Consider the following 17026-nt stretch of genomic DNA (forward strand, 5'->3'; position numbering starts at 1 on the left):
GCGGTGGGCAAGCGTCAGCAGGCCGTGCTGAAACTACTCAGCTTAGGAGATCAGAGGCACACGGCCCACGAACTGCTGCAAGGTCTGACAGAGCAGACCGACCGCTGGCTTGCGCCACTGAGCCTCCAACCGGGCATGGTCGTGTGTGACAACGGCCGTAACCTGGTGGCGGCTCTGCAGCTCGGCAGCCTCACGCACGTGCCATGCCTGGCCCACGTCTTTAATTTGGTGGTTCAGCGCTTTCTGAAAAGCTACCCACGCTTGTCAGACCTGCTCGGAAAGGTGCGCCGGCTCTGCGCACATTTCCGCAAGTCCCACACGGACGCTGCCACCCTGCGCACCCTGCAACATCGGTTTAATCTGCCAGTGCACCGACTGCTGTGCGACGTGCCCACACGGTGGAACTCTACGCTCCACATGTTGGCCAGGCTCTATGAGCAGCGTAGAGCTATAGTGGAATACCAACTCCAACATGGGCGGCGCAGTGGGAGTCAGCCTCCTCAATTCTTTTCAGAAGAGTGGGCCTGGTTGGCAGACATCTGCCAGGTCCTTGGAAACTTTGAGGAGTCTACCCAGGTGGTGAGCGGCGATGCTGCAATCATTAGTGTCACCATTCCTCTGCTATGCCTCTTGAGAAGTTCCCTGCAAAGCATAAAGGCAGACGCTTTGCGCTCGGAAACAGAGCCGGGGGAAGACAGTATGCTGCTGGATAGTCAGAGCACCCTCCTGTCTATATCTCAGCGCGGTGAGGAGGAGGAGGAGGAGGATGAGGAGGAGGGGGAAGAGACAGCTTGGCCCACTGGTGAGGGTACACATGCTGCTGGCCTGTCATCCTTTCAGCGTGTATGGCCTGAGGAGGAGGAGGAGGAGGAGGATCCTGAAAGTGATCTTCCTAGTGAGGACAGCCATGTGTTGCGTACAGGTACCCTGGCACACATGGCTGACTTCATGTTAGTATGCCTTCCTCGTGACCCTTGCGTTACACGCATTCTGGCCACTACGGATTACTGGGTGTACACACTGCTTGACCCACGGTATAAGGAGAACCTTTCCACTCTCATACCCGAAGAGGAAAGGGGTTCGTCAGTGTTGCTATACCACAGGACCCTGGCGGACAAACTGATGGTAAAATTCCCATCCGACAGCGCTAGTGGCCGAAGGCGCAGTTCCGAGGGCCAGTAGCAGGGGAGGCGCGGAGATCAGGCAGCATGTACAGCACAGGCAGGGAAACACTCTTTAAGGCCCTTGACAGCTTTATGGCTCCCCAGCAAGACTGTGTCACCGCTCCCCAGTCACGGCTGAGTCGGCGGGAGCACTGTAAAAGGATGGTGAGGGAGTACCTAGCCGATCGCACGACCGTCCTCCGTGACGTTTCTGCCCCCTACAACTACTGGGTGTCGAAGCTGGACACGTGGCCTGAACTCGCGCTGTATGCCCTGGAGGTGCCTGCTTGTCCTGCGGCTAGCGTCTTGTCAGAGAGGGTGTTTAGTGCGGCTGGGGGAATAATCACAGATAAGCGTACCCGCCTGTCAACTGACAGTGCCGACAGGCTAACACTCATCAAGATGAACGAAGCCTGGATTTCCCCAGACTTCTCTTCTCCACCAGCGGACAGCAGCGATACCTCTAAGCAATATGTAGGCTGCACCCGCGGATGGAAGCATCGTTCTCTATCCCCATCAAAAACGGGGACCTTTTCGCTTCATCAATCTGTGTATAATATTCCTCCTCCTCCTCCTGCACCTCCTCCTGAAACCTCACATAATCACGCCAAACGGGCAATTTTTCTTAGGCCCACAAGGCTCAGTGATATAATTTTTCGAAACAATTTTTAGACGTTTCAATGCTCATTAAAGCGTTGAAACTGTCACCTCAACCAATTTTTATTTTTACTGGGCTGCCTCCAGGCCTAGTTACCAATTAAGCCACATTAACCAAAGCGATTAATGGGTTTCACCTGCCCTCTTGGTTGGGCATGGGCAATTTTTCTCAGGTACATTAGTACTGTTGGTACACCAATTTTTGGGGGCCCTCGCCTACAGTGTAATCAAATTAATTTTTTGCCCACCTGCATTACAGCTCACGTAACATCAGCTGTGTTGGGCACTGCAATGGGATATATTTATGTACCGCCGGTGGGTTCCAGGGAGCCACCCATGCCGTGGGTCCACAGGGAGTTGTAACTGCATGTGTCCACTTCTAAAGAACCCCAGTCTGACTGGGGCATGCAGTGTGGGCCGAAGCCCACTTGCATTAAACATGAATTTATTACCTCAGCTGTGATGGGCAATGCAATGGGATATATTTATCTACCGCTGGTGGGTTCCAGGGAGCCACCCATGCTGTGGGTGCACACGGAATTCCCATTGCGGAGTTGTACCTGCCTGTGACTATTTATAAAAAACCGCGGTCTGACTGGGGCATGCAGACACCTTGACAGAATGAATAGTGTGTGGCACATAGGTTCCCCATTGCTATGCCCACGTGTGCAGCTCCAGATGGAGGTGGCACAGGATTGCATTTCTCATTGCTTCTGTACAGCATTGTGGACTATCGCCCCGCCCCTTTTAAAGAGGGTCGCTGCCTAGCCGTGCCAATCCTCTGCAGTGTGTGCCTGCTTTTCCTCTGGCAGACGCACTTATAAATAGACATGAGGGTGGCGTGGCATGAGGGCAGCTGAAGGCTGGGCAGGGACAGTTTGGTGTGCGCTGTGGACACTGGGTCGTGGGAGGGGGGGGGTTTGGGCAGCATGTAACCCAGGAGAAGTGGCAGCGGAGTGTCATGCAGGCAGTGATTGTGCTTTGTTGGAGGTAGTGTGGTGCTTAGCTAAGGTATGCATTGCTAATGAGGGCTTTTCAGAAGTAAAAGTTGTTGGGAGGGGGGGGGGCCCACTCTTGCCGCTATTGTGGCTTAATAGTGGGACCTGTGAACTTGAGATGCAGCCCAACATGTAGCCCCTTGCCTGCCCTATCCGTTGCTGTGTCGTTCCCATCACTTTGTTGAATTGCCCAGATTTTCACAAACGAAAACCTTAGCAAGCATCGGCGATATACAAAAATGCTCGGGTCGCCCATTGACTTCAATGGGGTTCGTTACTCGAGACGAACCCTCGAGCATCGCGAAAAGTTCGTCTCGAGTAACGAGCACCCGAGCATTTTGGTGCTCGCTCATCTCTACTTGTGATCATTTGATCATTTATACAGTATAATACAATACCATACTATTGTATTATACCGCGTTCTGACAGGCAGTCTATCAAGATGTGCCACAGGCCTGCCTTAAAAGGCAATCATTCATGACAGCCCCGGGGGGCCTTCAGAAGGTTTGCCATGACAACCCAACAGCACTCCCCAATCTCGTTGCAGGGGAAAACCATTTGTGAGGCCCGAACACTGATCAGGACATGTAAAGGATTAACTCACAATGTTGCTGATCATAGCTGTTGTTGTTGGATGTCAGCTGTCAAAGATGCCTGGCACCTGCTGTGTATATTGCAGGTTCAGCTCCCAAGCCCGTTCCATACACAAACACCCAACGTGTGCCTTATATGTACGTCGCACATTGGGAAGGGGTTCAATATGATGATTTAAACGATCCACATGCCGGGGGGAAAAAAATGACATTTGCAGGTATTTAAATACCAGTGGATGACCAATGATAGTCTATAGGCATATTGAAAATTGATGACATCCATCAGGAAATAACTTCCCAATCCCAGACTAGCCCTGACCCTAGTCTTGTCAGCACCGTATCTAGCTCCTGCTCACTGTCTGTACTCAGACCAGCGACAGAGGATGAAGTCTCCAAATTGCTCTTCTCTGCTCGCCCCACCACCTGCGCTAGCGACCCCCTCCCCTCACACCTCCTCCGTTACTTCTCCCCGGTGGTCAGCTCCCATCTCACTACTATATTCAACCTCTCTCTGACCTCTGGCATCTTTCCCTCTTCTTTCAAACACGCCATCATATCCCCACTGCTAAAGAAGCCGACTCTGGACGCGATTGATGCTGCCAACTACTGACCCATCTCAAATCTCCCATTCACTCCAAACTACTAGAGCGCCTGGTTTATTCTCACCTTGTAGGCTATCTATCAGAGCACTCTCTCCTAAACCCCCTACAGTCTGTCTTCCGACCTCAACACTCGACAGAAACTGCCCTTACAAGGGTATCCAATGACCTACTGACAGCCAAATCGAGGGGCGATTACTCCCTACTGATCCTCCTCAACCTTTCCGCAGCATTTGACACTGTTGACCACAAACTCCTCCTCAGTATGCTTCGCTCCATTGGCCTAAAGGACACTGCTTTCTCCTGGTTCTCCTCCTACCTGTCTGACCGCTCTTTCAGTGTCTCCTTTGCTGGCTCTACCTCCCCTCCTCTTCCCCTTGCTGTTGGGGTCCCCCAGGGCTCGGTCCTCGGCCCCCTTCTTTTCTCTATCTACACATCCCCAATTGGACAAACCATCAGGAGATTTGGCCTCCAATACCACCTCTATGCTATACACCTCTTCCCGTGACATCTCTGCACCTTTACTCCAAAACATCATCGACTGTCTGCCTGCTGTCTCTAACACGATGTCCTCTCTCTACCTAAAACTAAACCTCTCTAAAACTGACTTACTGGTATTTCCACCCTCCACTAACCAACCTCATCCTGACATCTCCATCTCAGTGTGTGGCACCACCATAGCTCCTAGACAACATGCCTGCTGCCTTGGGGTCATATTCGATTCTGACCTCTCTTTTACCCCCTACATCCAATCTATCGCCCGAACATGTCAGCTGCACCTCAAGAACATCGCAAGAATCCGCTCTTTTCTTACCGTGGACACGTTAAAAATGCTTATTGTTGCCCTTATTCACTCTCGGCTCGATTATTACATCTCTCTGCTGATCGGCCTCCCCTGCACCAGACTCTACCCTCTCCAATCCATCCTGAATGCAGCAGCCAGGCTCATCTTCCTGTCTAGCCGCTACTCGGACACCTCTGCCCTGTGCCAGTCACTGCACTGGCTGCCCGTTAAATACAGAATTCATTTTAAACTCGCTACCTTCATCCACAAAGCCCTCCACAGTGCAGCGCCCCCCCTATATTGCCTCCCTCATCTCAATCCATCAACCAGCCCGGGCTCTCCGCTCTGCTAACGAAACCAGACTGAGCGCCCCTTTAATTCGAATTTCTCATTCCCGCCTCCAAGACTTCTCCAGAGCAGCACCGGTCCTCTGGAACGCACTACCAAAGGCTACGCGAGCAGTCCAGGACTCGCAGAACTTCAGGCGTGCTCTAAAAATGCACCTCTTCAGGGAGGCATACCGCATTCCCTAAACAAACCCCTCTGTACTCCGCCTGATAACATGCTCCCTGACCTACTGACTGCGATCCCTGCTAGCCATCATAAACCGCTCCTGCAGTCATAACGTTTCTGCCATCACACGGCTAAATGTCTGACCATTGTCTATGTGTATAGAATCCCTCACTGTCCACCTCGCCATACCGTGCACATCTCCAGCCCCTTTACCTTCTGTATCACCCCACTATTCATAGTATATAAGCTCGTTGGAGCAGGACCCTCACCCCTATAGTTTCTATCAACTGATTACTATGTAACCGTGGTTCTGTAATGTTTGTATTGTCTTTCTGTATCCCCCCTGTCTATGTAAGCGCTGCGGAATATGTTGGCGCCATACAAATAAAGTTTTTTTTAATTATTATTATTATTAACTGCGGATCATCCGTGCAGGTGACCCACCCAGATTCCGCATTATGCCCGTGGACATGACCTAAGGCTCCTGGGCCCAGGTGCAACCACATCCCCTATAGTTACGCCAGTGTTGTTAAACAAATCTTAATGATGTATAAGAAGTCCAAAAACATATGCAGAGTGGAGCTACCGGAGCCTATGTAGCATATCTGCATCGCAGCTGTCCCTCAAATATCATTGTCACAGGTACTGCTCTTGTGCTTATGAGTATGTAATTGTGTAAAAGAAAACTTTTAAAAATCACAAATTTCTTACTTTGTTTAGTTTATGAATATGCTTAATCTCATCTTCCAACAAAAACATAATTTTTTCAGTTTCCCCACAGGTTAGACTTTCGTAAATATCAAAAAGCAGGGACCTGTGGTAGCAAGAAGAAAATAGAGTTAACCAATTTGTGATATACACTCATTGTAAAAAAAAGCACCTAGAAGGAGTTGTCTGAATCGAATTATATAAGTAAGTGATTACAGTATCAGAACAAAAGGATAATTCATTGTGAAGAACTGAACAATTTGAGGAAGGCTCTAGTACCCTGTCGTACCGCCTCTAGCTTGGATGCAAGATGTGATACGGGGGAGGGGGGGCATGGAGGCTCTAGTACCCTGTTGTACCACCTCTAGCTTGGATGCAAGATGTGATATGGCGGACATGAAGGCATACAGGTTCCATATGGTATCGCGCAGCATATTGGTCCACATTTGCTATAACAACTAGATTGTGCAAACGCATAGGCTGTAGAAGTTGGCATCCCAGATAATCCCATACATGTTCTATTGGCAATACATCTGGTAAACAAGCAGGCCATGGAAGTATGACAATGTTGTGGAGACATTCCTGTGACCCCCCTTGCTGTGTGCGGCCGAGCATTATCCTGCTGGACAATGCCTATTGGAAGCCCTGTCATGAGAGGAACAGATGTGGCTTCAGGATGTCCTGAAGCCACATCACTGAGCTGTCATTGTCCCTCGTACAACTCCTAGGGGTGGCCAGATGTCACATGCGATGGCCCCCAAAACCATCACACCAGCAGTAGAGGCAGTGTGTCATTCTACAGCAAGGCAGGGTTGATGGCCTCACCTCTAGGTCTCCAGACGCGAACATGTCGTCAGTGCCCAAACTAAACCTGGATTCGCCACTGAAGACAACTCGGTTCCGCTCTGTAGCAGTCCAGTTTCATCATTCATGACACCAATGCAAGTGGAGGCAACGGTGGGTGTCAAAGGCAGTATACATAATGGCCGTGTTGAGACCAAATGTCCTTCAGCTGAGCACCTGGAAATGGTTCCGACAGATACAGGAGCCTATAATGATGGTGCCCCAAGAAACAGTTGGAGCTGCTTGAGCTTTTTAGATGATACTCTCTATTAGCGGTCGATCAAGGGCATCCTGAGCCTGGTCACCTTGCGTGTGTGGCCTCATACATCCACTGATCCCAACACCTCCTAACAGTCTGGTCAGAACAACCAAGATGGCGGCCTATTCAGTGATACAACCATCCAGCTTCTTGAATCCCAATAACGCGCTCCCTCTCAAACTTTGTTAACTGTCAAAATCTCTTTTTGATTGGGTTTAAACTAGTAAGCCTTGGGGGATGCTGGCCGCCATCCCAATACCTGTAGAGGGCGCTGGGCTTAAAAAGGTTGAGAGCCACTGATCTAGGGCTGGAATGGGATAATGGAAGGTGCACCGATATGCATATTACTATTTTTCTGTGATATGGCAGGAGCGGAGCAATATTGTATCTATAGGCTGATGGGATTTGTGAGCCAGGGCTGCTTCTTAGACCCAGTCCAGCCCTTCTTACATCTTCCAATCCACTGTAAAACCTACCTGTATGGAGAAATATGCTGAAAGGATCTTCCAAGCTCTTCAATTTCCATTCTTGTAGTCTTCAGTTCACCTGACAAGATATCTCGTCTGCCTATTCTAATCAAAAGTTCTTTAAGAAAGAGCAAATTGTCTTTGGAAAGAAAACCTTTCTTTTTCAGAATGGAAAACAGCATCGTTCCATCAGTTATGTTTTCCTTCTCCACTTCTTTTAAATTCTTCCCACATAAAAAGATCATTGCCTTTAGGTCTTTTTCACTGAGCTCTGCACTGATTTGCAGCAGAACGGTCTGCATGTCTTGGTCCATTTTAGGTGGAAATACAATACTATGAAAAAAGAAAATCATATATGACTAAATACTTTACATAGAGTACAAAGCATTGTTATTTAACCCTTTCCAATCCACTGTCTGACGTCTGAAAACATTCTGATTGAAGCCTGTACAGCTCCGATGTCGGAAGAAGTCTGGCAGGGTATTCTTACTGTATATTACTGGCCACTCTGTTGTCGGGGACCTCTCCAGCATGTCTCATACCGCAGTACTCGCTCTAGCCAGCAGATGGCGCCACTGTATAATGGCAGAAAGAGGAAGCCCCCTAGGAAACCCTGAATCCAAAATTGGATTGCAAAGGGTTAAGGCCAGGCTTACACAAATGTGTTTGGTGGTGTGCCACATGCATACTTGCTCTGTGCTGCCATTCTCCATACACTATCTTGGGGGGCAATAGGCGCCAACATCAGCATGGTGCAACTGAAATCTGTATTCATCTGACCAGGTGAGGTTTCCAGTGATCCAATTTTTGCACTCTTTTGCAAACTAGAACCTTGCCTTTCTGTTTTTCTCAGAGAGCAATGGTACTCAAATTGGTCACCTACCATAATACCCCATCCATACTACAACAGCTATATGTTTACAGACCTACCAGAGGAAAAGTCATATTTCGCCTGACAGAAATGCATTTTTTGTCTCTATTGGAGTAAAAGAGGCAAAGTTTTCAGGAAATAATAGCTAAATTGAAACTCATTAGGGAAGATGAGGATTTCCTTGATGGAGCAGAAGTAACTTCAGAATATTGAGGGAAAATAAATTTTCAGTGTACCTGCAGAATCAGGAATGGAAACATGTGACCCAAAGCAGGATCAGGAGTCAGTCAGCACCCATACTCCTCAGGAACTGGTACCAGGCTCTCATTTAGGAGAACAATTACATGGTACAGCAAGAAATGACTTTGTCCACAAAGAACAGTATAGTAAGCACCCAGAATCCTGTTAGAGAAAAAGAAGGGTTGTTGTGAAGAAGAAGCCGACGAAAAAAAGGAGAGTGCCGGCTGTGCGGGGGATTCCCTGTTGAGAGGAAGAGAGGCCGCTGTCTGCAGACAGGACATAACCTCACAAGGGGTGTGCTGTCTTCTAGGTGCACAAATTAAATATGTATTTGATAGGCTAACAAGTCTCTTATGTTCTACAGGCCACTACCCATTCCTACTGATATACGTAGGGACAAAAAAGGACAGCAAAAAAGGACCTTGCAACTATCTGCAGAGACTTTGAAGACCTAGGCAGGAAAGTGAAGGAACTAGGAGCACAGGTAGTCTTCTCATCCATCCACAGAACTTAAATACATGCTTAAAAGGAAAAAAAACTATATTTATCAAATGGAAAGAGGGTAGCATATCTAAAAAAGAATATAATGCAGTCTGCAGAAACTGTAGGGCAAGTGTCAGAAAAGCTAAAGCTAATAATAAATTGAGGCTTGCAAGAGAGGCTAAAGCAATAAAAAAGGATTTTGGGGGTATGTCAAAAGCAAAAGAAGTGTAAAAGATACTATAAGATGTTTACAGGATGAAAATGGTGAATTGGTTAAATATGATGTTGAGAAGGCAGAACGTTTAAATTCCCATTTTGTATCTGTTTTCTATCCGAAGGTAGATGGAACATCAACTGATCTTCCCTGTGCTATTGGGGGCATAAAATAATGCAGGGTAACTATAAGCAGAAGATGGTGAGGGAACACTTAGCTAACTTAAAGGGGTTGTCCCGCGAAAGCAAGTGGGGGTATACACTTCTGTATGGCCATATTAATGCACTTTGTAATATACATCGTGCATTAAATATGAGCCATACAGAAGTTATTCACTTACCTGTTCCGTTGCTAGCGTCCCCGTCTCCATGGTGCCGTCTAATTTCAGCGTCTAATCTCCCGATTAGACGCGCTTGCGCAGTCCGGTCTTCTCCCTTCTGAATGGGGCCGCTCGTGCTGGAGAGCTGCTCCTCGTAGCTCCGCCCCGTCACGTGTGCCGATTCCAGCCAATCAGGAGGCTGGAATCGGCAATGGAACACACAGAGCCCACGGTGCACCATGGGAGAAGACCTGCGGTCCACCGTGGGTGAAGATCCCGGCGGCCATCTTCGCAAGGTAAGTAAGAAGTCACCGGAGCGCGGGGATTCGGGTAAGTACTATGCGTTTTTTTTTTTAAACCCCTGCATCGGGTTTGTCTTGCGCCGAACGGGGGGGCTATTGAAAAAAAAAAAAAAACGTTTCGGCGCGGGACAACCCCTTTAAATGAATTCAAGTCTCATTGTCCAGATGAATTATATCCTAGGGTATTGAAGGGAGCAGCAGAGGTAATTGCTGAACCACTTGCCACAATCTTTGAAAATTCTTGGAGAACAGGAGAAGTCCCAGAAGATTGGAGAAGAGCAATTGTTGTCCCTAACTTCAAAAAGGGGAAGACAGTGGATCCAGGAAACTACAGGCCTGTGAGCTTGACTTCTATACCAGGAAAGATCTTTGAACAAATTATTAAACAGCATGTATGCAAGTACTTGGATGAAAATGGAGTAACCAGAGCCAGCATGGGTTTGTAACAAACAAGTCATGCAAAACAAATCTAATTTCCTTCTATTACAGGATGACAGATTGGGTTGATCAGGGAAATACAGTAGATATAGTATATCTAGAGTTTAGTAAAGCATTTGACAAATTATCTCATACCACCCTTATTGAAAAAAAATGACCTAATATGGCATTGACAAGGCAACTGTTAGGTGGTGTGGGAGGACAGCTCAGTAAAGTGTGGATTGGCGGCAGTCAGAGACGGAAACCAGTGGATACAGTCCAAGTGCAGGTGTGACCTGCGTTTATTTTAGTCCAGGATAACAAACACACATATAGCCTTAGCTTCAGGCAAGAAAGTAACAGTCCATCAAACAGATATCAGGCCGTCCCTGCCTGTCCAGGTCACGCTTCAGCAGGTGCACGACACAGCAGGCTTTTATCTCAAGCCGGTATCACAGGCTTCCAGAGTTCAGCAGCCATCTCAATCTCCCCCTGTGTCAGTGCACACTGCTATTTATGCACACTTTCTGCTGGCTCAGCCTCAGCACCTGTGCTGATTGGCCTCGCCCATACCCTGGAGTGTAGGAAGTGGAATGGATGGCCCCACTACCAACCTGACATCCATTCCAAAAAACCAGGCCCAGATACTTTTAAAGAACAGACCCCCAGCAAGTACTTGCTGGAGACCACATTGCGCTCCTGGCTTCTCCCGTCTCCAACATCGGGACATGAACTTCCTCCAGTCCCCTTATGCATAATACCGAAACCTAGGGGTGACGTAGCGACCATCCACTACTACGCCCCTCAGTACCTCACAGTGGATTCACAACTGGCTGAATGGTCATTAATGGCTGTACATCCAAGTGAAAGAATGTACAAGTGGGGTATCACAAGGCTCTGTCCTAGGCCCCGTGTTGTTCAACATTTTTATAAATGATCTGGAGGAGGGAATTGGGGGAAAACTGATCAAGTTTGCCAATGACACAAAGCTAGGAGGGATGGCTAACACTGGAGAAGAAAGAGAGGATTAAAAAGATCTGGACAATCGTGAACTAACAGAATGATATTTAACTAGGAGAAACAGAAAGTACTACCTCTAGGCAAGAAAAATGAAAAAAAAAAAACACACATACAGAATGTAATTGACCTAAGCAGCACAAGTGAAAAAGATTTGTGTATACTAATAGATCACAGACTGAACATGAGTCAACAGTGTGATGTAGCAAAAAAGGCAAACACAATTCTGGTATGTATTAAGAGGAGTACAGAGTCTCAATCACATGAGGTTATTATCCCCTTCTACTCTTCCTTGGTCAGACCTCATCTGGAATACTGTGTCCAGTTCTGGGCACGCCAATTTAAAAAGACTTCGACAAACTGGAGCAAGTTCAGAGAAGAGCTACCAGGATGGTCAGCAAATCATGTCCTATGAGGATCAATTAAAGGATCTGGGAATGTTTAGCTAGTAAAAAAGAAGGCAGAGAGGAGATCTATTAGCGGTCTACAAATATCTGAAGGGCTGTCAGAGTGCAGAGGGATCAGCCCTATTCTCATCTGCACAAGAGTAGAAGCAATGGGATGAAACTGAAAGTGAGGAGACAAAGATTACATATTAGAAAAAGCTTTGTGACAGTGAGGGTGATCAATGAGTGGAACAGGTTACCACGGGAGGTGGGGAGTTCTGCTTCAATGGAAGTGTTCAAACAAAGGCTGGACAAATATCTGTCTGGGAGGATTTAGTGATTTAGCAGGGGATTAGACTCAATTCTAAGTTGCGCATTCGGACATATTAGTTGAAACACCAGCGTAGTGTCTGGCTGCAATTTGCTTGATTGTGCACAGCTTGTTCATCAGAATGATCTTCACTAATTCATCTAACTCCTTTCATCAATGAGTTGTTTTCTTCCACAGGATCCACTTTCACTAAGGCTGTCTGTCCACGGCCATGACAGAATATCACTAGCGATACTCCACCGTGGGTGAGGAGGGGGGAGCACTGAGAGGTCTCCGCGATGAGCCTATCTAATAGATAGGCTCACTCCGAAGAATCGCAGCATGCCGCGATTTGAATCCCGCAAGCTGAGAATCGCTATGATTCTCCACTCATGGACGTCGGGCTGCGCTTTTCATAGTTAGCCTATGGAAAATGTATCATGCGAGGTCCGTGGACGATTTAACACCACGGATCTCGCAATGACAACTCGCCCGTGGACAGGAGGCCTAAATGTATAGAGCATGGATGGCGTTATAAGACTCCTCACACCTTCTTGGTGCTCTGTATAAGGAGAAAAGATACCTTTCCTGACCGCAGGGTTCCCAATTTAAAATTTTCTTTTCTCTAGACAACCTATCCAAAAATCATGGACGGCCAACATTTTTTTACGGACACATTGGAAAACCATACAGAATGCTAAAGATTATAAGTTATACATGTTTATAAGTCAGATACTGATATGTATTCTACCACCACCAATACAGTGAGCTGTAAGATCATAACTGCAATTATAATAACCTGCTGAGTAGAGATGAGCGAGCGTATTCGTTAAGGACAGATACTTGAGCGAGTATCGTCCTTTTCGAGTACCTGCCTGCTCGGCTGCAAAGATTCGGGTGCAGGCAAGGGTGAGCGCTTTGTTGCGGGAGTGAGCAGGAGGGAGCGGGGTTGGGGGGGGGGGGAGAATCTTTGCGGGCGAGCAGGCATGTACTTGAAAAGGACGATACTCGTTTGAGTATCTGTCCTTAACAAGTACGCTTGCTCATCTCTACTGCTGCGGCCAGTGATTGGTTGCAGTGGTTACTTGAATGATGAATCGTACCTGATCCCTACAGGAACCTCCAGGATTGACCAGCCAAAGCTGGAGCTGTGGTGCATTTATTAGGTAAGCACTGTTTTGGTCTTCATTTCATATAGCTATCCACTGTCTGGCAATTTTTCAAAAAAGCCTTTTAGATCTCATTCACATGTAGTGGAATTTGCAGTGAAATTCAACGCCATGCAAATCTGCACCAAAATCCACATGTGAATTTCAATTTCAATTCTGCATCAAGGTCCGCATGTCAAAGATGCAGATTTTGGTGTACATTTTTGACAGCAAATTTTGCTGCAAATACCACTACTGTACATGCGAGAAAGTCCTAAAATTAATAGATAATAGCAATCTAGTTTATTTCAAATGTACCTTTTTCTTTCTTTTACCTGTCCAGCCATTTACCTGCTGTGCACTGTGAAAGTTGCCTCTGTATGCATCAGGTAGACTATTCGGCTTGTGTATAGAATGAGAGGACTAGCTCTCTTATTCTGTGTATGCACCATGTAGTCAGTGGGATACATTGCAGCCACGGCTTTGACAGTGCACAGCAGGGTCATATTCACAATTGAGCATCTTTCTGCCGCTCAATGCAATGAATCATAGTAACTACTCTGTCCCTCGGTTTTAGACTCTTTAGTTCTCCAATCACCAACTCCAACATAACCATCAATTCAGCCCATACAATGAAGATATTTAACCATTGGTACATACAATTAACACTCCAAATATACAACCCCCCGACCCATTTTTCAGAGTACGACTAACACTTAGTAGTGCCAACTCTGGGTCACTACATGCGTAAGTTCATGTATTTCCTGCTATGTGCTTTCAAACTGCAAGTTTCACTTTCTATTTTTAACACACATTTTTTTTAGTAAAACACAATCTAAAACCAGTACAACCAATGCAATAAATGTACCAGATCTACACTTTAGAAAGAAATGTTTTGACTTGACTTACTTTTACGAGTTTTCCTGGATTTGTAAGGAACTCTTCTTCACTCGTTACTCTTTCATATTACGGACTTGTGCAGATCTAGACAGAGCCACCCCCACTGCCACACCTTACTTTTTACTCTCTCTCTTCCTGGTTCACTACATGTAATGAAGATACACAGTATATAAGAACTATAGAAAATGTGCCCAAGCAATATGGATGGAAGTGATATCAGAGCAAATTTTTCATTAAAGGGAGTTTCTGGTTTAATGCAATAAAGCTTAATCACTGCACAACAAAAAGTTCAGCAATGAGGGGAGTGGGTTGGGTGGCAAGGAAGATGGATGTGTGTGGCCGGGGCTCCTCAATATCAGGAGAAATCCAGCACAATCCATTATTGGCAATGCCTGCTGGGTGCCGCAGGCACTATCCGAGTGCTCGCTGAGGTTTGCGCTGTGGGGGGACCTGCGTACCGCGGGCCGGCCGGCGGGTGAATTCTACAATTAAGATTGGTAATATTCCCTATCTACAAAAAGCTTCCTATTTCCTGTCTAAAATGGGCCAAATCTGCAGCTTCCAGAAAACTTACAGATTTTTTTTCCCCTTCTGGCTCACATGACAACAGTGGAGACATGGATTCCTATAATCACAGCCCAGAACCGAATAAAACGTCAGCGACTTCTCAGACGTGACATTCTCCATCATGATGTTCCTTCACTAGCGCCTCTTCATTTGAGACAGCGGAACACAGACTTGCTTCTAGAGAGGTCGCTAAAAGATGGGATTTCGGAATTGTTCACAGATGCATCAGGGAGCACAGATTTTGGGAGCTTATTTCCAAGGTCAGTGGTAAATGGTCCGAGATGTGCAAGGAATCGGGTCTTGGGGTTATTGGGGCTCTTTTCAATAGTTGTGGCGGTTGTGCTTTGAGGTGGTTTCTTTTAGAAGGAAGAAGGTTTGTTTTCATTGAGACAGCTTGGGGGTGGTTCAAGTCATCAACACACTGACTGCCTCATCACCGCCAGCGCTGAATTTGGTTTGTCATTTGGTGACTGAAGGGTTCTCACTGAATGGCAGTTTAGTGGTGGTACAGGTTCAAGGGGTTGATAACCCAATTGCAGATGCTCTCTCTTGTTTTCAGTGGGAGCGGTTCAGGTTGGTTGAGGACGGGACGGACTACCCGGTTCAGCTTTGGAACATGGGAAGCAAGCAGTCAGGCACCTCAGTGAAGGGTCGCTGGCTCGGGGTATCAGAGCGGCTTTCATAGCTGCTTGGTGGGAATGGGAGGTCGGATGATAGTTCAGAGGAGGATCGAGTGGGGGTGTTATTGAGTGGGTTGGGTAAAGTGTTTATTTTAAAAAAAAGTTAAGAGGGGAGATAGTCATTACAAGGAACTTCGTAGTGAGACAAGCTTTGGAGGAAGGAGAAAGGAAGAGGGGAGACGTGTAGGCTGATTTTGTTCAGCTTGTTGCAGATCATGGAGGTGGTGATAGAAACTGCTGGTGAGGATTAGTTCAAGAGGTTATTGTTTAGGACAGAGTTCACGTTGGCCTTTTTGGGGCTTTAAGGGTAAGGGAGTTGGTATCATCTAGCAGAAGAAAAGGGGGACGATTGTCGGCTGAGGATATTAGAATGGTTGAGGGTAGGTTGGAATTTTTTTCCTTTGGCGCTCCAAGACGGATAAAAGGGGTAAAGGACAGAGGATAGCATTGCGAGGAGTTCGGGAAGGGGGGGGCGGAGATGTGCCCGTTGCAGTCTTGGGGTGAGGAAGTAAGGGTTTCAAGGATGGAAACTGTGCCTTTGTTGAGGCATGAGGATGGGTGGTTTTATCAAGGTCCAGTTAAGCATGGGTTTTAAGGAAGTGTTGAAAAAAGTAGGCTTGGACAGTTCTCAGTGTGGGACACATTCGCTCAGGGTAGGGGCAGCCACAGAGGCGATTACACAAGGCATTGGATGGGAAGACAGTAAAGAAGATAAACACGAGGCATTGGATGGGGAGACTGTAAAGAAGAGAGGTAGGTGGGAATCGGACCAATGCAAATTTTACATCAGACCTTAGTTATGGGAGGAGGTAATATTGTTGGCGATTGAATTTCGATAGCACGGTGGTGATCTGGAGGATCGGGGTAAGGGGAATGTCGTCGTGTAAGGTATTGCAGGAGGGTAACTATTGGAGAGATGATGGAGTTCATCTAAAGGCTATTGAACAGATTTGTGGTTATTGGCAGTGGAAGAGGGAATTGAGTGTGCCTTGTTGTGGGGTGCGGCGCAGGCTTGAGGGGGTCAAGCCGTGCTGGCTGTGGTGGGTAAGGGGGTCTTTGGAGTCAGCACAAAAGTGGGGTGGGGGGGAAGGCAGGGGTGGATAGCTACCTTCCCCCCTTTGATCATTAGGTGGGTCTGTCGCCTCTTTGCTTTGACAGGCTGGAGTCCCTGCAAAGTTGGTTGGTGTGGCTAGCCTGGGTATGGCTAGCAGGCCTCGGTGTCGGGAGGTAGGCGACTAAAGGCTAGTTGGTGAGTTGGGCCTCCTGAGTCGGTTGGTTTGCGGCGGGAGGCGTGGTTTGGGAAATAGGGTCTCCTGAGTCAGTTGACGTGCGGCGGGAGGCATTACAAATATTTCCCTGGTTGGTGAGGCGACAGAATTATTCGGGGCTCCAAGGATCTCCCTTTCTCTGGGGCTGGGAATGTTATAACATGTTTTGAGATTTAATTTTATGTTGTTTGTAATAAATGGCTGCTGTGGCCAATTAAATCCAAAGAAGGTGTCCGTGGTTATTTAGGTAATTTACGGAGGTGAAGGCAAAGGGGGAAGGCTACAGTAGGATGACTCAGTTATACCCAGGTCATAACAGA

General features: G+C 47.2%; 1 protein-coding gene across 1 annotated transcript in view; it reads right to left on the reverse strand.

Moving 5' to 3' along the window:
• The window catches only part of LOC136577457 (caspase-8-like), a 39026-nt gene extending 24758 nt beyond the window's left edge, over positions 1–14268 (reverse strand). The window contains exons 1-3 of the mRNA XM_066577357.1: positions 14201–14268; positions 7594–7917; positions 6019–6121 (exon numbers count right to left, since the gene is read on the reverse strand). Coding sequence (XP_066433454.1) covers positions 6019–6121; positions 7594–7898 — 408 coding nt within the window. The 5' untranslated portion in view covers positions 7899–7917; positions 14201–14268. The remainder of the gene's footprint in view (positions 1–6018; positions 6122–7593; positions 7918–14200) is intronic.
• Between the last annotated feature and the right edge of the window lie 2758 nt (positions 14269–17026).

The sequence above is a fragment of the Eleutherodactylus coqui genome, chromosome 8 (assembly GCF_035609145.1).
Source record: "Eleutherodactylus coqui strain aEleCoq1 chromosome 8, aEleCoq1.hap1, whole genome shotgun sequence".
NCBI lineage: Eukaryota > Metazoa > Chordata > Amphibia > Anura > Eleutherodactylidae > Eleutherodactylus > Eleutherodactylus coqui.